At 46.0% G+C, this 19,816-nt stretch overlaps 1 protein-coding gene across 4 annotated transcripts; it reads left to right on the plus strand.

Moving 5' to 3' along the window:
- The first annotated feature begins 974 nt into the window (after window positions 1-974).
- LOC114202503 (uncharacterized) lies at window positions 975-17,219 on the plus strand. Of its 4 annotated transcripts, none has more exons than XM_028095749.2 (4): window positions 975-1,332; window positions 2,890-3,016; window positions 10,177-10,272; window positions 14,152-17,219. In XM_028095749.2, the coding sequence occupies exons 1-4, from the start codon at window positions 1,303-1,305 to the stop codon at window positions 15,777-15,779; spliced, it is 1,881 nt and encodes a 626-aa protein (XP_027951550.2). In that variant the 5' UTR covers window positions 975-1,302; the 3' UTR covers window positions 15,780-17,219. The 4 variants fall into 4 exon arrangements, with proteins under 4 accessions (XP_027951550.2, XP_087883094.1, XP_087883093.1 ...); XM_088026968.1 differs by lacking the exon at window positions 975-1,332 and adding an exon at window positions 1,650-1,667; XM_088026967.1 differs by lacking the exon at window positions 975-1,332 and adding an exon at window positions 2,082-2,547.
- Window positions 17,220-19,816: the final 2,597 nt, after the last annotated feature.

A 19,816-nucleotide genomic window follows, 5' to 3' on the forward strand; every position in this document is an offset into this window, starting at 1 on the left:
CATTCCAGAAAGTTAGACTTTGTCTTACGTCTTTAGTATGTGCAAAACCGTTATGACTTTAAGGGGAACTAAGGAGGGTTCCCCCCCCCCCTTATCTTTATGTTTAGAATGTTCCTTTTCGGTTATTTTTTCCAACAAAGCAGATGTGCAGTGTGTGCTTGGGGCAGAAATAGAGCCCATGCTTTGACGTTTTGCCAAAGTCATTTTGACTTTGTTAAATGCTAAAGTATAGCTTCCCTGCGAGCCCAAAAAGCAGGGCCCACAAACACGGAAAGTTGAAAATTTCCTTTATTTTATCAAGGCTGAACTCTCTTCCAATGTTCAGTCATTGGCTGAAATGCCTACCTAACACATGCTTGTGGTCTCACGGGCATTTCAAATTGACAATGTTCAAAACCGGAGTCCTGAGTTTCCCTCCGCACGCCCTCTATTTGCTCCTCCTCCCCACTTCACAGAATGGCAAATCCATTTTTTGGTAATCTGGGCCAATTACATGACTCAGAAATTCGTTCATCTTACAGAAGGCCCAAGAGAGTGTGCAATTTGTGAACGCGGACTGCCGGTGTCGATTTTTAAACTACTCTTTTGTCTGCTCCCAGACAAGAGGATCGGGGGAGGTGGTACCAAAAAGGGGAAGTCAACCGGCCAGCCTCGAGCCGAGGGCGAGTTCTGGGCCTTTGCATATGCCTCCGCCCTGACGAACGTCCGTCCCGAGCCTCGGGTTTACAGAACGAAGGCTCGCGCTCCTGCCCCCTGGGCCCCCCGAATCGCAAAGAGGCCGGTCGGCCGCTCAGCGGCTCGCGCTCCGTCCTCCCGGAGGAAGACTCCGGCGAAGAGCCGCCTCGCGCGGCCGGACACAGACGAGGGAAACCACAGTACCCAGAAGGCATCGGAGGCGGCGCGGGCCCCTGACAGCCCCGGAAAGGGGCGTTTCCTGAGGCCCCCTACGTGGGCGGGACTTCCGGGCGCTCCGCTGCCGCCGCCATTAGCCTCTGCCGTTGGCCCCGGGACGGCGTTGACTCGCCGAGGGCTGGGCCAGTGCCGCACCTTGGCCCTTCCGCGGGGAACGAGCCGGAAGGAGGAAGGAACTCACCTTCGCGTTTTGTAGCGGCCGGGACCCCCTGGAGCGGTGTGCCCTCCCCCGGCCGCCCGCTGGGCCGCGGCCCCTGCAGCCGCCCCCATCCCCGCAGTCGCCAAGGGCGGCGCCCCGGGTCGTGGTGCCTTCTACTCGGGGGACGCCGCGCTCCGCCGAGGTCGCCAGGGCGCGCAGAGCAGAGGTGTGCTCGCCCGCAGGGCCCCGCGATGGCGGCGCCGCCGAGCGGCCGGGCCCAGGTCAGTGGACGTCGGTTCCGGGATTGCTGCCGCTCTGCGGGGGAGCACGGGCGCTGCGCGGCCGGGAGCTCCGACGTCCGCCGCACGTGTCTCTGCGGTTGTGTGTTTGGGCGTGCGCGCCTGGCGTGCCACCCGCGGGTCCCCGCTTCCGTGAGGCGTTTGGGCCCCTTCGCTACGTGGTGGAAAGAAGGATGCTCCCGCCGGGGACGCCCGTCATTCTTAGGGGAGGCTCCACCCCGCCCCCTGCCCTGGGTTGATTCACGCTGCCCCACCTGTCCCCCTCCAACAGGGGACCTTGGGCACCGGGCGGAGGCGGGAGAGCTTTTCAGACAGAGGTGCGTGGACTAAAGCAAAGTACCTTGGGTGTTTAGGGAGGCCCACGAGGGCCGGTGAGGTTGCGGTGGTTCCTCCCGGCTGCTGAGCGCCTCTGGAGGGCGCGGCCCTGTGGTCTTCTGCAGGGGGCACCTCCAGCCCTCAGCCAGCACGCTTGGGGGCCGGTGCCTGTGTTACCTCTAGCTGTTTGGGCTTCCTGGCCTCAGGGGTAGAGGTTCTCAGAGCTCAGGAAGGACAAGGAGGCGTAGGGTGCATTGTGGCAGCTCCCCCCCAGTCTGGGAGACCCAGGGAAGGCCCAGGGGGCATGGGGAACAAATCCGGGCACTGCTCCTCGGCCCATGTTCACAGAAATGTCTTGGGCGTGGATGGAAATTATTTAACAGCAAAAACTGGGGTAAATGCTTCATAGCCTCCGTACTTGTAATCACTCTGATGGTGGAGGAATGTCCAGTTTACTCTTTTCAACACTGTGTTAGAGTAATCTGTCTTAAAAATCTCGCTTCTGGTTTGTAAAATGCAAGACTTTGCATCAATTGGTGGAGCTCCCTTAGCCTTTCCCTGTGCCATGAAGGTGATGAGATGTCATGGGCTGTGGGAGAAACAATGAAAATCCCAAAGCACACTGAGCAGTGAGTAATTTCTGTTTAAATCGCACAACTGTTATTGGTGAAGTGGGCACTATTATTGTATTGATCCAGAAACCGAGGCTCAGAGAAATGAAGTGATGTCTTCAAGGTAACACAGCTGGCAAGTGTCGGGTTTCAAGAGTTTGGATGCAAGCCACAGGAGACTGACTTAAGAACTGGGGACTTATAGTCCCTTTAACCAGGATGTGAAGCCCTCAGCATGGGGCAGGCAGCTAGCAGGACCAGTGAGGCTCAGGTACTGCTGTTGTTACTGATAACTGTTATTATCATATTCACTCATTCCTCTGACGTCCTAGAGCCCTTGCTGTCTGCATCTCCCAGTCCTCGCGTCATCTCCATTGTCTTGTGTGACCTTCCAGTGGCTCCCACGGAGAAAGCTTCTCCCTTAGACTCTACCGTAGTACATCCAAAGCATTGCCCACCTGCCCCTTGAGCCCAGCGCAGAGCTTAGCCCTCAGGAGGTACTTGGTGGTTTGAACCTTGATCACTCTGCGTCTTTACCAGGGATGTAGGGATGAGCTCTGATCACATCCAACAGCCCCAAGGCCAACGCTACTACCTCTGTTTGACTTTCCAGATATCTGTGACCTTCGATGATGTGGCCGTGACTTTTACCCAGGAGGAGTGGGGGCAGCTGGACCCGGCCCAGAGGACCCTGTACCAGGAGGTGATGCTGGAAAACTGTGGCCTTCTGGTGTCTCTGGGTGAGTCCTCCCCACTCCACCATGGGGGGACCTGCCACCTTCTTGTCAGAGCACCCTGTGGCTCCAGGCCTGGCTGGTCAAGAAGGCCTCTGGGTCCCCACCCCCACCCACCCGCAGCTTCAGTCATTTTCTAGACTCATCTCTTTGGGCCTGCTCTCCTGTGTCTGTCTGGGCAAGAAACAGTTCCTCTTTGGCTCCTAGAAAGTAATGGAAGGAAAGGGGGGTGTTGTGCAGACCCAGAGGGAGGGTTTCCAGCTGGATCCTGTGAGGGACTGACAGAGGAACAGGGAACCACCACGATTATACCCTGGCTTCTGGTCTCTTGTCCTGGCTTCTCTCTCTGGCTCTCTCTGCTCATGTCACTGTATGCAGAAAGGTTTTTCCTCTGCCTCATCAGGTTGCGACAGGACTGGCTGCCACCTGGTCCCTGCTCTTTCTGGCCCCCAGATTCCTGGTCTCCGCGTCTTTTTTCGTGTTTATGTTGTTCCTCTTTCTGTGTCTGCTGCTGGGCTGTGTGCGGTGTCCTTGGGGCAGGAATGGCCACCCGAGCCAGTGCTTCTCTGGACCTCTCACCCAGTGCCCAGCACAGACCGGCCTCCATCCGAGGTTCTGATTTCACATTCCAGAGAGGGAGCTGACTGCGTGAGCCTGATTGGCTCAAGTGTCCTTAGCAGGGCTGTGAGCGATGGGATGTTCTCCAAGAAGAGAGTGAGTCAGGCAGGGCCCCGGGAGGCCTTGGCCTTCAGTGCCAACAGGTGTTGTCCCAAACAACATGATCCCGGTTGTGGGGCTCCTTTGTGTCTGTGTGCCTTCGCGATTATCGCTTGTTTCGAGGGCCAACATCCTCTGCCAGTCCGAGAGAGAGGTTAGAGTAATACTTCTCAGCAGTTGGGATTTGTGCCCCCAGGAGACATTTGGCGATGTTTGCAGCCACTTTGGGTTGTCTGGCCTTGAGTGTAGGTGGTACTGGCGTCTAGTGGTTAGAGTCCAGAGATGCCGTAAACGTCCTTCGATGGACAAACCGCCCTCCTCAATGAAGGATTATCCCGCCTGCAGCATCCAGAGTGCCATGGTTGAGAAACACCAGCTTAGATGTTTCTCTGCTTGAGGAGAATGACCACAGCCCCATTCAACTTGAGGGAAAGGGCTATAAATCGAGAGCTTAGGATGAGACATGCCTGTTCTTAGAGGACTGGAATTATGTCTGTCAGAAGAGAAAAAGCAAAATTAGAAAAGTTGGCTAGATTAAATATTTCATAACAAAATGTTTCAAAATAAAAAGTCTGCTCTCTTTTCCTGCTGACCTCATCCGCCACCGTCAGTGCTTTCCCTGAGCTCACTGTGCTCTGGCTGTGCTGGGCATCTAGAGATTTCCCCACGCCCGGCCTTGCCTCAGGCCTCTGCTTGCTGTTGTGTCCGCCTGGGGAGTGTCCGTGGGCATTTCAGCCTCTCTCGCGGTCACCCCTTCTGTGCAGAATCCCTGTCTCGCCAGCTGTGTCCTGCCCAGCGGAGCTCATGGCGGCCCCTCCCCCACCCCTCACTTGGTCTCGTCATCCTGGTGACCACTCTCTGTGCCAGTGGTTCTCATCCGGGGACGGTGTCGCCCCCCGCAGACGCTGGCCAGTGTCTGGAGATATTTTTGGTTGTCACAGGTGGGATGGAGGTGGGACCGGCACCTAGTGGGGGGAGACCTGGAATGCTGCCAGCACGTCCTTACGACGCGCAGGACCGTTTCCTCCCTGTCTTCCCAACAAAGAATTACCTTGACCTAAATAGTCACGCCCATGAGCCCAAGTAATTATGCGAGATTGGGAAACCTTGTTTCAGAGAGTGCAGGAATACTTCGTCAGCTGGCTTTGAGAGACAACCTGGCATAATCGTTTCCTGCCTTCTGATTGTTTTTGTTTTTTTTTTTTTAAAGATTTTATTTATTTATTTGACAGAGACACAGCGAGAGAGGGAACACAAGCAGGGGGAGTGGGAGAGGGAGAAGCAGGCTTCCCGCTGAGCAGGGAGCCCGATGCGGGGCTCGATCCCAGGACCCCGGGATCACGACCTGAGCCGAAGGCAGCTGTTTAACCAACTGAGCCACCCAGGTGCCCCGCTTCTGATTGTTTTTGATGGCAAGTCTGGATTTAGTGCTGAATCTTAATACACTTTCTTCATTCCCCCCACCCTCCTGATTGTTGGTACTTTTCCCTTTAAAACGGAGTAGCCTTGAGTTTATAGCCCTGAGTAGGGAGCATGAGGTCACTGGGACTTAACATCATTTTGATTTCATTGTTGAGTTTTCGTGGTGACCTGCCACCAAATGAAGTGACTCTAGGTTTCCCATTTACCAGAGTGATGCAAGATTCTTTCTTTGACGAAAATAAGAAAAATTAGACATGAGTCATGTTAAAAAAGAAGTTCATAGTCATCAGCACAGATGCCCTGAGCACTGACCAAGCAGGACTCTTCGGGCCTATTCATGCTCTACTCATTTAAATTCCCACAGCATTCCCCCTCTATTAATTTATACTTGAAAGATTTTAATTTACAGAGGTGACTTAGTGACAGACGACACAGGGAGGTAATGCTATTGTATATTTTACGTATCTATGTGTGTTTTGTGTATATATACACGTGCACACACCTGTACACATGTGCCTGTGTGTGTTGTAGTTGTGTGTAAAAGAAAAACTTTTTCCTCTACTCAGCAACTTCTGATACCAAATTTTGTTTTCACACCATGCAGTTCTGACACTGACTACGTGGAGTTAGCACAGATCCCACAGGTTAAGGGCTCAGTCTCCTGGGCAGCCTCTCGCCCTCCCACCCATCCACTTCAGACGCCAGTCCCAAGTCCAAGTTGTCACCTGTGCTGATCAGCTGGTTGTAAATCAGAGATAGGACCCCTTCCTCAGAGTTGACCATTTGCTAGGGTGGCTCACAGAACTTAGGGAAGCACCTTACTTAATATTAACTGTTTTGAATTCAGAAACCACTAAATGGGAGAGATGCAAACAAGGTTCATAGGACAGGGCACTGAGCTTCCGTGCCCTCTGGGCTTGCACCCTTCTAGCACCTCGTTGGGTTAACCAACCTGGAAACTCACTGAATGACTTTAGTTAGGGTTTTTTGTGAAAGCTTCATTACCTAGGCATAATTGATGAAACCACTGGCCGTTGGTGATTGAACTCAATCTCCAGCCCTTTTTGCCTCCACAGAGGTGAAGGGATGGAACAGAATGTTCCAGTGTTATAATCAAATGATTCGTTATCCTTACCCTTCCTCCTTAGAAGTTTTTTAAAAAAGTCACCTCAGGAACATAATAGAATTCTTAATAGAAAGCAAAAAAGGTCCTGTGTCTAATTTCTGTCTTAAGAGAGGTAGTCTGTGGACATTTGCTGGGGTGAAGGTTTTAGCATCAGGGGGTGGAGTCGTCTTCATCGTTGAGGGGTCTGGGACGATGTTGTCTGGGTGTGTGACTGGGGTGTCCTTTGCAAGTGAGTGCCCACTCACGTCGATGGGGTTTTTGCCATGTTTGGTTGAAACAGTGGTGTTAGTGTGCGGTGTAAGTAGACCAAGAGGCCTTTTATTAAGGCAAGATAGAGACCCATTTAGGGGTTTATGTGTCACACTGGAATTTAAAAGGAGTTGTTTCAAGTGACCATTTATGTCTTTTACTTAAACCAGTTCTTTGGGGCATGTTTGGGCCATGAAAGCTCTGTTGAATGTCTCTTCCCAGAGCGTAGCATTGTGTAATTTGAGAAGTGAAATGTGTGTCTATTACCAGTATTGTCTGCAATTCTGAAGGGAATAAGGAATGTCCTGGCAGTGCCTTGTGTTGTGGCTGTATGTGCAGAGATGTATGATTTTGACTTCTATTTGGAGTGTCTGTGAGACAAGAGATTCTTAGGAGTTCTTTACCCCAAAGCAGACCATTTTTAGGCAATGGCCCTGCACTTTATAATGAATGTGGAGATGGGGCCATTTGTTGATCAGGGCATTTGGCACTAAGATACCCCCCCCGCGAAGTTTGGTCAAGTAATATTTTTTAGGTCTCATTTTTTATTTAGAACATTCTGGCTAAGGGATAGAAAGCAGCAACATTCCACTGAACTCCATCACGTATGATGGATAGCAGTGTCTTTCTAATAGTCCACAAACTCCTGTAACTGTTCACTCTGTTAATCTCAAGGGACTTTCCAGGTGGCCAGAGGGTCTGGGGGAGGGCTGACCTCCTCCAGCATTGTAGCGTCTGGCAAGGGACTGAGGACAGGAGAAGCTAGCACCTCCTACAGGTGGAGCTGTGCCAGAGGGCCCAGATGGGGTTCCATTCTGTCTTACAGAGTCCTGAGGGGCTGTGCTGGGCTTGTGCTGTTAACGGTATTTTGAATAGATCTTAGAGTCTTTGTTGGAGGAAATCCTTTGGGATTGGTAATTGGGGTAATTGGTAATCAGTTGGGCTGATTGGTAACTAACAGCAGTAGTGAGATTAAATAAAATTTATAAATGAGGAATGTAGTCACCAGCCCCCAAATAATACTAAGTAGTAGTATTAGCTGAAACTGTCCCCACAGTGGGACGAAAAGACACTGGATTGATGTATCCATATGAATGTGTCGAGTGAATTTCCTTGGACGAGGCTGTCATCAGTGTACCGTCACACCTGTGCTACTAGAGAAAGGTGGGTGCACTTAAGCTCTTGTGTGCAGAGATTGCAGCGGCAGAGCTGTGGAGCCAGCCTCACAGGCAGCCTGGGAAAGAAAAGTTTACCTTCAGAGTAAAGGCAGGCTGGCAGAGAAGCCGTTGAAACAGGCCCTGAACAGAACACGGTCAGCCAGATCTGTAAGCCCAAGGTCGTCGCCAGGTTGTTGATTGGATAACGTTATTAATTTATTTATGTTGGGTATTGGGTGTGTGGATCGTGTGGATCAGCTCTGCCTGCCAGACTGTGTGGCTTAAACAGTAGCTCTATTTTCATGGCATTCTGGAGGCTGGAAGTCCCAGACCTGAGGTGCCAGCAGACGGGTTTCTGATGATGAGCTCTTCCTGGCTGCTGCCTTTGTGCTGTGTCCTCACGTGGCCCTGCCTCTGGCTTGGAAAGGCCCCTTTCTCCTCCTCTTTGAGGACACCAGTCCTCCCAGATTGGGGCCACATCCCCGCGACCTCATTTAACCTTAATTACCTCCTTACAGGCCCTATCTTCAGATGTGATCACATTGGGAATTTGGGCTAAGTAATGACATTTAGAGGCAGACACACTCGGTCCTTAGCAGGAACCCTAATGGATGGACCACCACATTAAGATTGTAGTAACCCACCAGGAGGAGCCCTTTATTTTTCCCAGGGTTAAGAACAGACACAACTGGGCTGTCAAATGGAGAAGCAATAGGACAGTCATTCCTTTATTGATTAGCTGTTACGTGAAGTTTTACTCCCTGGAGGCCCTTTTCCAGCTTCCACTGGGCCATATTCACTATCTCAACTGGTGTTTGTGGGTCCCATTTTACCAAGTCAATTTGTGAGCATCCATGCCCAAAATGGGATATTTTAGGACAATGGATACTATGAGTAGGGGAAATATGGGCAAGTCTACAGTTAAAGTGAGACATACGTATTTTTCCTCTGTATTTCGCTACTTTTTAAGTTTGGGCAGAGTAATATTTAAATTTAGTGGGATCTCCAGGTATCACTATGATTTGAGCCCTAGTATTAATTAAATGTATGAAGTTTTGTCATTTGGTACATTTTAGCAAATTCTAAAGTTAACTCAGAACCTATATTGTAGAGTCAGAAAAACCGATCAGTGCCGTGTTATGTTTTGGTGATAAATTTTTTTTGGAGTATAAATTTTGTTATGCTGTACATAATTATTATATATAACATATAAGTTTTTAGTATATAAATTTTGCATTTCCAATTGGGTCAAATTATTATGTGTTGGAAATTGTATGGAAAGTGTATGGAAATTGCATTTCCAATTGGGTCAAATTATATGTTATCACATTATAATGTGATTTAGTTATATACTTTGTCTTATTTAGTTATCTTTTATTTTCTCCCTCTGTATCTAGGGGTTGTTACTATTTTAAATCAATAAATAGTTTAGAATGAGTTATGTTTTCTAGACCTGGTATTTGCTTGGTACATAAGTTTTAAAGCGCACCCCCCTCCTTTTTCTCTTGGGCTTTCAGCTTCCTAAAGCCCCATATAGCTGAAGGGAGTCTTCCTCCCCTTTCCACTGCCCCATTACTGGGCCCTGTGCTGAGCGTGTAGCAGATATGAGCGATTTGCTTAGTGACAACTGATAATCTTGGGGTGTTGTTCAGGATCTGCCAGAGCAGCCTTCTGTGGGTCCTGGTGCCTTTGCCTTTGATTTCTCTATAGAGTCCTGTGTCTTTTTACCCTGCATCTGTGTTTGGCTACATATGACAGAGCAGCTCAGTCTTCACCCTGAAGGAAATTTATTATCTCACGTAATAAGAGGCTCAGAGGTGGGACTGGCTCCCAGGTGGGTGGGTGATAACCCAGCTGTGTGTTTCTTTACTTCCTCTCTATGGTGTAGGTCTTTTAGGCAGGTTCCCTCACAAAAGTCCCGGGACGCCGCCAGACAACAGGAGCAGCAGATCCCCTCATTCAGCCATCCTGGAATAGAGCTTTCTAAAGTTGCGTACCTCTAACTATTGGTGATTGAGGAATGCCACTTGCAGGTTGGTAGAGACTGGTTTTTCAACCTTCCTTTGATGCCGGAATCATCTGGGGAGGTTTTAAAATCTACCGATATCCAGGCCTCACCTGCAGAGATTTCCTTTCCATTGGATGTGAACCCAACATGCCAGGAGGGGTTGATGCACGCATGGTTGAGACTCACTTACTTGGATTGATTAGGAAACACTTTCTGGAAGGAGGGGGTCATATTCCCTGGGATTCTGTGTGCTGGAAGCCAAAGAGAATAGGTGCTGTCTACACAGCCAGCACTACTGTCTAAAGTCTTTGGATCCCAGCAGTGGTGTTTGTGCCTATTTCCAGGTGACAGGTTGGTATTTTGTTAGTGTGGATGGGAGCAACTTCGTTCCGAGGTCATTTCCGCATCCTGAAGTCCCAGACTAGATTGAGACGTTTTCTTTCTTTTCACAGAAACCCTAGTGTCTTCTTTCCTTCTCTGTGAACAGGGTGTCCTGTTCCTAGACCTGAGCTGATCTACCAGCTGGAGCACGGGCAGGAGCTGTGGACGTGGGAGAGACACCTGTCTCAAAGCGCCTATCCAGGTAGGAGCCAAGATGTGGGCAGGTGGGAGACCCTGCAGGCTCGAGACCAGGAGGAGACCACTGGCCCTGGTTCCCTGGGGAAGCTTCTTGTTCTGGCCTCTCTGGGGGTTTGGAAGGCACGGAGCCCTTTGACCCGAAGTCAGCATGCCTGGCAAGGTACCCAGAATGTTGCTCACTCCTTCCACCTCCCAAGTTTCAGTGAATGGTCCTGCCACCCAAGCAGGTTAGAGACTGGGTACGGCCTCAGAGAATTCCTCACACCGCCACCTCCCTCAGCCCCCACATCCGGCCATGCCCCAGTCCTGTGCGTTTCACATCTCGTACATCTCCTGAATCCCAGCACTTGCACCACCTTCCTCAGACCCGTCCCCAAGCTCAGTGCACGCTCCCATCCTCTTTTCTCTGGGGGATGCTACTAGTCTCACCGGCCTCTGTATCTGCTGGTGCCTCTAGTCAGCTCTGTGTCCTGCATGAGCTACTCCAGGAGCTCAGACTTTGTTCCAGGTGGTTACCACTTCCCCAGCCGTGGATGTCTCAGCATATGACCCCTGAGGTGTCAGCGGGTCTTTGCGTTGAAAGTAAAGTCCGCCTCCTCCATTGCTTGATCCTCGACCCTACCGCACTTGCTCAGGCTCCGGTGTCTGCAGCTTCCCCTTCCATCTTGAGGGAGAGGTCTTGCCTCTGGCCTTGGCCAGTTCCTGAACCAGAGTCTAGAGCACACCTTTTCAGGAAGATGTTTTCTTCATTCATATTGTTTGTTTTGTAATGTAATGTCATCCTTTCTCTACTCAACATAAAAATAGACTCAAATTCCTTTAGCTGAAGAAAATCAATAAATTCCTGTCTCACATCATAATCATCTACTCTGTGTACATTCAGTTATTCACATGTTTTGACTCTCATACGTGGTGCTGCCAGGAGCAGTCCTGTATCAGTCATCTTGCACATGATTACGGTGTCTTTGGTGTTTCTTGGAGTGAAATTATTGGTTTATAGGCTATGCAAGCTTCCAAGTTTACTGGATAATTGCCATTGTGTTAAAGGACATGTACCAATTTACACTTTCCCCAGGAAAGCGTGGAGGTTCCTTCAACCTATACTTTGCCCAATACTTGATACTCTAAGGCTTCTCAATCGTTGACAATCAAATGAACACAAAACTGTATCTTATGTGGTCTTTATTTGCTTTTCCTTCATTGCTGAGGAGCTTTAGCACCTGATCATACGATTATTGGTCAGTCTGTATTTTCTCTTTTGAAATGTCTTTTCATGATAAATACCTATTTTTCTATTAATTTGTTTGCTTTTGATTTGTAGGGATTCTTTGTACATTCCCTACACTTACCTTTCATCGATTATAGGTGCTGCAGATACAATTTTCTACTTTTCAGTATCGTTTTTCACTTATTTAAAGTATATTTTATTGAGTAGAGGTTCTTATTTTAATGTAATTTTCTTATATAATTAATGATTTTGTCTTGTATAAAAATCTTTATCCCCAACATCAAAAAGATATTTTTGTTTATTTTATCCTAAAAATGTATAAACTTGGTATTTGACATTTAACTCTCCTTGATCTGAGGTAGGATTTGAAGATAGTGTGAGATAGGAATACAGTTTCTTTGTTTGTGTGTGTGTGTTTTTGTCTTTAAATTTTTTATTGTTAGGTTAATCACCATACATTACATTAGTTTTTCATGCGGTGTTCCATGATTCATTGTTTGTGCATAACACCCAGTGCTCCACGCAGAACGTGCCCTCTTTAATACCCATCACCAGGCTAACCCATCCCCCCACCCCCCTCCCCTCTAGAACCCTCAGTTGGTTTTTCAGAGTCCATCGTCTCTCATGGTTCGTCTCCCTATTCGATTTTCCCCCCTTCAAGGAATAGTTTTTACATTCCCGGGGTGACACCAATTTTCTAGCTCCATGTACTGTTTTCTCTCCTTTCACCACTGAGCTCTTCTGCCTCCTCTGCCAGCCACCAGAGCTCCATGTGTTTGTGGGTGTGTGTTTCCTGAGCTCTCTGTCCTTTTTCTCTTGCCCGTTTGTCTTCTCTCTATGCCAGTACCAGTGTCTGAGAGTCTGTAATTCCATCACAGTACTGTTATCTGAGACGGTAGGTTATCTTCCTTATTCTTGCCTGTTTGGTCTTCCCTACAAGTCCTACCATCAGACTATGAAGTTCCTTGATGACCCAGTTGCCATTTTATAGGGAATTGTACTGAATTTTTTTTTATTCACTTGGGTAGAATTGTCAGTTTTATATTATTAAGTCCCCCCTCCCCCGGGTTTTGTTGAGTAATGATGGACATACAGGCTTCCCCACTATGCAAAATTAGAGCGTTCCTGGGAAACTTTTCATTAGCCAAAATGGCATAAAGTGTAGAAGAAATTACTACTGATTTATATGGAAAATTTTTTGACCATTAATGTCTTCAAGTACAGTATTAACCATTTTCTCATCTAGATCATGTGTACCTTGCGAGTCTTTTTACCAGACTGCTCCTCGGGCAAACCAGACTCAGTATGTCCAGCCCAGTCCTGCTCACCTCCTGCCTTATGAGCCTTGTCCTGGGAGGCCTCCCTGTCACCCCTGTCAGAACCTTGGGAATCCTGTTTCCTTCTCCTACCTTTCCCTGGATCCTCATCAGTACCATCGTCATGCTCTTGGTCCCTTTGTACATTCTGTCTCCTAAGGCTACTGTGCCCTTTGTACTTTATCTGTGGTAATTCCTGTGATGCCAGTAGGACTCATATCATGGGCACCTCTTACTAGAAAACTCCGTTGGATCTCTTTCTGCACACAGTTAGCCATGCAAACTCAAGGCTAAGAACACAGAACTCCTAAGACTGCCAAGCCTGCCCAAGTCATCTGAAACTACTGGAAGTTCAGAGATTTCCCAGAACTACCTTCAGGTTCAATGAGTTGATAGAAGGACTCAAAAGCTTCCTAAAAGCTATTATACTGTACTTTCAATCATGTTTGTTCAAAGGCGCAACTTAGAAGAGGGGCCAGAGGTGTTCCAAATACAAAATTCCCGTGTCTTCAGTGACTTGTTACCTCCTGGCATCCTGTGTGACAATAGGTGCATGGATATTGCCAACCCAGGAAATTGGCCAGAGCCTCAGTATTTTTATTGAGCCTTCATTACATAAGCATGATTGATTTGAGTCATTACCAGTGGGACTCAGTCTCTAGCCCTTTTTTCCTTTCCAGAGGTCCAGCTGATACCTCGTGGCTCAAAGCCTCAGCTTCCTAATTATATGGTTGGTTTTTCTGATATGGCCAGATCTTACCCTGAGTCATCTCTTCAGTATAAACTAGGGGCCCACGATGAGTTATGTGTTGTCATAAAGTATCAGGTGCATTCCTAGGCACCCACTATGAATGACAAAGACAGGTCTGTTGCTCTGGAACTAAACAGCATTGAGAGGTTACTTCCTTGGAGCTGGGACAAAGACCAAACTTCTTTTAGGGGAAAGTTAATTTTGCATTACACGCTTTCTGTCTTCTGTCAGTAGGGCTCCATTAGGTGCCCTTTCCTAGTGTTGTTACAGCAATGTCCTCACTTAGTGGAAACCAAACATACAGCATTCTTACTAGTCTGTCTGGCCGCATCCAGTATGGATTTGTAGTGGTGTCTCCATTCCAGACCTCTGTCCCCTCACCTAGCTTCTCCTGGGTCTCCCTTTCAAGGTGTCAACAGTCCAAGGCCCAGGGAAAAAAAAGAAATTGCAGTCCTGAGATTCAGAGGTAGTAAAACATCACAGACACAGACTCTGTTTTCGTCTTCATTTTTTTCACTGAAATGCTGATTTTGTTTTTTCTGTGTTGTCATTACTAACAGGTCTTTTTGTGTATTGGGTTTCTTTCAGGTGACAAGGGAAAACCCAAGACTACAGAACTTTCCCCTTGTGCACCAGCCCTGTCTGAGGGGGCCTTGTTCCAGGAACTAAGACAGGGAGACCCAGGGAATTTCCAGCTGGGCCAAACCAAGGATCAGAGTGGGCCATTAGAAATGCAGGAAGGACACTTGAGATCAGGGTTGGAACCCCAGAGGGAGAAGCTCCCTGAGAAAACAAGCCCTGAACCTGATGGTTTAGGGACAGCTGATGGTGTATGTTCGCAAATTGCAAAGGAGCTGATCCACTCAGGAGGTGCTGTCCGTGACCATGACTCGTGTGGATCAGGTAAAGATCCCATGATTCAGGAGGAGGAAAATACCTTTAAGTGCAACGAATGCGGGAAAACTTTTAACAAGAAGCACCTTCTTGCTGGACATGAAAAGATTCACTCTGGAGTGAAGCCCTATGAATGCACTGAGTGTGGGAAAACCTTTATTAAGAGCACACACCTCCTCCAGCACCACATGATCCACACGGGGGAGAGGCCCTACGAGTGCATGGAGTGTGGGAAGGCCTTCAACCGCAAGTCATACCTTACACAGCACCAGCGGATTCACAGTGGAGAGAAGCCTTATAAGTGCAACGAATGTGGGAAGGCCTTCACCCACCGCTCCAATTTCGTCTTGCATAAGAGGAGGCACACTGGAGAGAAATCCTTTGTGTGCAAAGAATGTGGGCAAGTCTTTCGACATAGGCCAGGATTCCTTCGACATCACATCATCCACAGTGGTGAGAATCCTTATGAATGCTTCGAGTGTGGCAAGGTCTTCAAACACAAGTCATACCTGGTGTGGCACCAGCAGACTCACACTGGGGAGAAGCCCTATGAGTGCAGTGAGTGTGGGAAAGCCTTCTGTGAGAGTGCAGCCCTCATTCACCACTACGTCATCCACACTGGGGAGAAGCCCTTTGAGTGCCTAGAGTGTGGGAAGGCCTTCAACCACAGGTCATACCTCAAGAGGCATCAGAGGATTCACACTGGGGAGAAGCCTTTTGTGTGCACTGAATGTGGAAGGGCCTTCACCCACTGCTCTACTTTCATCTTGCATAAAAGGGCCCACACTGGAGAAAAACCTTTTGAGTGCAAAGAATGTGGGAAAGCCTTTAGCACTAGGAAAGACCTCATTCGACACTTCAGCATCCACACTGGAGAGAAGCCCTTCGAGTGCTCAGAGTGTGGGAAGGCCTTCAACCGCCGGTCTGGGCTCACGAGGCACCAGCGGATTCACAGTGGAGAGAAGCCCTATGAATGCATGGAGTGTGGGAAATCCTTTTGCTGGAGCACAAACCTCATTCGACATGCTATTATCCACACTGGAGAGAAGCCCTATAAGTGTAGTGAGTGTGGAAAAGCCTTCAGTCGCAGCTCATCCCTCACTCAGCATCAGAGGATTCATAATGGGAGAAACCCTGTCAGTGTAACAGAAGTGGGAAGACCCTTCACGAGTGGGCAGTCCTCAGTCACCCTCCGAGAACTCCTTTTGGGGAAAGACTTCTTGAATGTAACCACTGAGGAAAACCTTTTGCCAGATAAAACATCTACCATGGCATCTGATCGGACACACCAAAGAGAAACCCCCCAAGTATCTACACTGTGAGAAAATCTTCCATCCCAGACCATCAGTAATCACGTAGAGACGCATTTTAGAGATTGACTGAGCCCAGAGCCTTATTCTGCATCTGAGAATTCATCCGTGAGGGAGAGAGCAGTGTTTATTGTGCATGAAGTAAAACCTTCACCTACATGTTTCTCCTTAGTTTACACTGCAGTGTTATCTCAGGAATTTTTATAAAAAGAAGATGGAGATGTAGAAGAGCAAATGAAATGAAAAACTTTTGAGACTTCTCTGTCCAGCTTAACAGCACTTTGTCATGGATTCCTTAGTTTACTTGGGGCCAGGGAGATGTTTCAGAGGCAGTGGACCTTGACCCTGTATGTGTCATGTATATACATTCATTGCTGTCCAATGTCAGGAGGGTTAGACAGTTGAGGACAAGTTATTAAAGTGATAAATATACACATAAGAACACATTTTATTGTACCAGTTAAGACTCTAAAGCTTACATTTTTAGAAAACTGTTATTTGGTGTTAAACACCAAACAGACTTTTTCAGCCTTGTTCTTGATCCAGTATATTTACTTAATTTCTGTAGCTATATGGTAAACCTCAAAATTGGGTAAAGTGATTCCTCTTTATTCTTACTTAAATTGATTTAGTTTTGCTAATTCCTTTGACATTTCATATGAATCTTAGGATGCAAAGAAATCTTGCATTTTTATAGGAATTGATTGAAATCTGTAGATATGTTTGTTGAAAAGCAACATCATGAACACCGTACATGGTATGCTAAGTAATTCTTGATATTTCACTACTGTTTTATAATTTTCAACTTAACAGGTTCTGTACATTTTTGTTAAGAGTTGTTTCTAGGGTTTTGTTTTTTTTTTTTTTGAATGATCATAAATGGCATTGATATCTACAGTTTCATTTTTCCATATGATCTTTAGTAGTATGCAGAAAGATAATTGTTTTTGGAGTGATAACTTTGGTGTCCTGCAACCATGGTGACATTTGTAGACATTTCTTTGGGTAGAATCCTCAGGCTTTTCTGTAAAGACATGTCTGCTGCATAGAGTCTTTTTCCTCCTTCCCATCTGTATATCTGTTACTTTACCTCACTGCACTAGTTGGACTTCCAACGTGATGTTGAATAGTAAGAAAGGATGCCCTTGACTGATTCCTCATATTAAGAGGAAAATGTTCAGGTTTTCATCAAGTGTGATGTTAGTTGAAGGTTTTTTGTTTTGTTTTTTAAGTTTTCTTATCAAGTTTAGAAAATTTCCATCTAAATTTGCTGAGTTTTTTTTGTTATGAATGAGTGTTAGAGTTTTTCAAATGCTTTGCCTCCATCAGTTGATGTGATCATCTGATTTTTCTTCTATAGCCTGTTGATATAATGTATTACATTGACTAGTTTTGAATATTGAACCAGCCTTGCATCCTTGGAATAAATCCCACTTGGTTGCAGAGTATAAATTTTTTTTATATATATATAATATATATTAAAACATTCCATTTGACTGTATTTTGTTGAGGTTTTCCTCTAATTTCTTTTTTTTTTTTTTTTTACCATTTTAACCATTTTAATTGTACAATTCAGTGGCGATTTCCTCTAATTTCTTGAATTCAGAATAATTTTGATGTTGGAGATATTGGATAGTTTGAAGTTTGTCCTTTTCAAGGAATTGTTCCATTTCATCTAAATTTTCTAATTAGTTTATAGACTTATTTCCTTATTACTCTTTTAATGGGAGCAGGATCTATACTTCTATCCCATTTGATTCCTGATTTTGGAAATATGTCCACTCTCTTCCTATCTTTGTCCATCTTCTTAGGCATTTATCAATTCTGATCATATTGGAGAATCAGCACTTTATTTCATTGATTTTTCTCTTGCTATTCATAATTTCACTAATTTCCGTTCTCATCTTTATATCTTCTACTTTGGTTGTATTTTGCTCTTTCTTTTTTCTAATGTAAGCATTTAGTACTATAAAGTTTTCTCACAGCATTGTGACAGCTTCATCCCATAAGTTTTCATTACAGTTTCTTCAGCTCTAATGTTTCTCAATTTCTTTATAGAGACTTTAATGGGTTCATGGATTATTATTTAGGTTTCTAGTGTTTGGAGTATTTTTGCTATCTTTTGTTACTGATTTCTAGTTTGGTCTGTTTAAATTTATTGAAGTGTTTATGACCCAAGATACAGTCTATTTTATTGAATGTTCTAAAAGGCCTCCTGAAAAGAATGTTGTTCTGCTGTCATTGGGTGGAGTTTCTATAAATGTCCGCACAATCCTCTTGGTTGGTAGTAGTATTCAAATTTTCTATATCCTTACTGACTTTCTGTTTAGTATTTCTGTCAATTCCAGAGAGAGAGATGATGAAGTCCTGATGTAGAACTGTCCTGAAGTATGACTGTCTGTTCATCTGTTAAATTCTGTCGTTTTTCTGGGGTGCCTTGGTGGCTCAGTTGTTTAAGCATCTGCCTTCAGCTCAGGTCGTGATCCCAGGGTCATGGAATGGAGCCCCACATCGGGCCCCCTGCTCAACAGGGAGCCTGCTTGTCCCTCTCCCTCTTCCCTGTGCCTGCCACTCTCTTTGTGTGCTCTCTTGCTCTCTCAAATAAATAAATAAAATCTTAAAAAAAAATTAGTCTATCATTTTCTGCTTCAGGTATTTTATTTTTTTTTTTTAAAGATTTTATTTATTAGAGAGAGAATGAGAGAGAGAGAGAGCACGAGGCGGAAGAGGGTCAGAGGGAGAAGCAGACTCCCTGCTCAGCAGGGAGTCTGATGCGGGACTCGATCCTGGGACTCCAGGATCATGACCTGAGCCGAAAGCAGTCGCTTAACCAACTGAGCCACCCAGGCGCCCCTGCTTCAGGTATTTTAAAGCTCTGTTGTTTGGTGCATTCCCATTTAGTATTGGTATATTATCTTGGTGTGTGGACCCTTTCATTATGTGATGTCCCTTTTTGTCCCTGTTCATTTTCTCGCCTTTGAAGCATACTTTGAGTGATATTAACATAGTCCCTACTGCATTTTTTTTTTTTAAAGATTTTATTTATTTATTTGAGAGAGAACACAAGCTGGGTAAAGGACAGAGGGAGAAGCAGACTCCCTGCTGAACAGGGAGCCTGACGTGGGACTCGATCTTGGACTCTGGGATCATGACCTGAGCTGAAGGCAGACGCTTAATAACCGACTGAGCCACCCAGGCGCCCCCCCCCCACTGCATGTTTTGATTAATGTTTGCATGGTTTATATTTTTCCATAATTTTATTTTCAACTTTATCTGTATCATTACATTTGAAGCAAGTTTCTTGAAACAGCATATAGTTGGGTCTTAACTTTTTTATCCATTCTTCTACTTTTTATGTTTTAATTGGTAGATTTATATCACTTAGATTGAAAATAATGATTGGTATGTTAGGGCTTAACTGTACTGTTTTTTAATTTGTTTTTTGTGTTCCCTTTATAGCATTCATCTTGTTTTCTGGTTTTTGTTATGTTGCTTTTCTGTTTTGTGTTTTTTGTTTGTTTGTTTGTTTTTCCCTCCTGTGGGTTACTTCAGCATTTTTTAGAATTCCTAGTATATCTATAACATTTTTGAGTGTTGTCTTAATTTCTGTGTCTAGGTATTATACATACATAAGTTATCACAGTCTAGTATTATCAGCATTTTAGCACTTTGATGTATAGAAACCTTAATTCCATGAGGTTCCTTTACATTTTCTGGGTTAAATATAATTCTAAGTATTTTCTCTTTATACACTGAGCACCAATTCGGATGTTAAAATTTGTGCCTGGGCTGTGAAAACATTTTTTACAAAACTCACGAAAAGTATGCTGTTTACCTGTTACCCATTGCATTGTTCTTTCTCCCTGCTCCTTCCTCCCTTCTTTCTCCCCTCTTGAAGTCCTAGGCCTTCTGTTAACATTTCCCTTCAGTTTGGCAAATTTACTGTAGCCTTTTTTCTGGGGTGGGTCTGCTGTTGACAAAGGACTTTGTTTTCCTTCATCTAAAAGATTTTCTATGTCCCTTTCATTCCTGACAGATGTTTTTGTGGG

Source organism: Eumetopias jubatus, unplaced genomic scaffold (genome assembly GCF_037043125.1).
Source record: "Eumetopias jubatus isolate StellerSeaLion01/CBP00866 unplaced genomic scaffold, mEumJub1_p1.0 scaffold_10, whole genome shotgun sequence".
NCBI classification, from domain to species: Eukaryota; Metazoa; Chordata; class Mammalia; order Carnivora; family Otariidae; genus Eumetopias; species Eumetopias jubatus.

Excerpts from the sequence above, each read along its gene's own strand:
- LOC114202503 (XM_088026967.1), top strand. The coding sequence starts at position 2,512 with ATGGGGCAGGCAGCTAGCAGGACCAGTGAGGCTCAG. Across the intron at positions 3,017-10,176 it reads TGGCCTTCTGGTGTCTCTGG|GGTGTCCTGTTCCTAGACCT; the intron begins GTGAGTCCTCCC and ends CTCTGTGAACAG. Across the intron at positions 10,273-14,151 it reads GTCTCAAAGCGCCTATCCAG|GTGACAAGGGAAAACCCAAG; the intron begins GTAGGAGCCAAG and ends GGTTTCTTTCAG.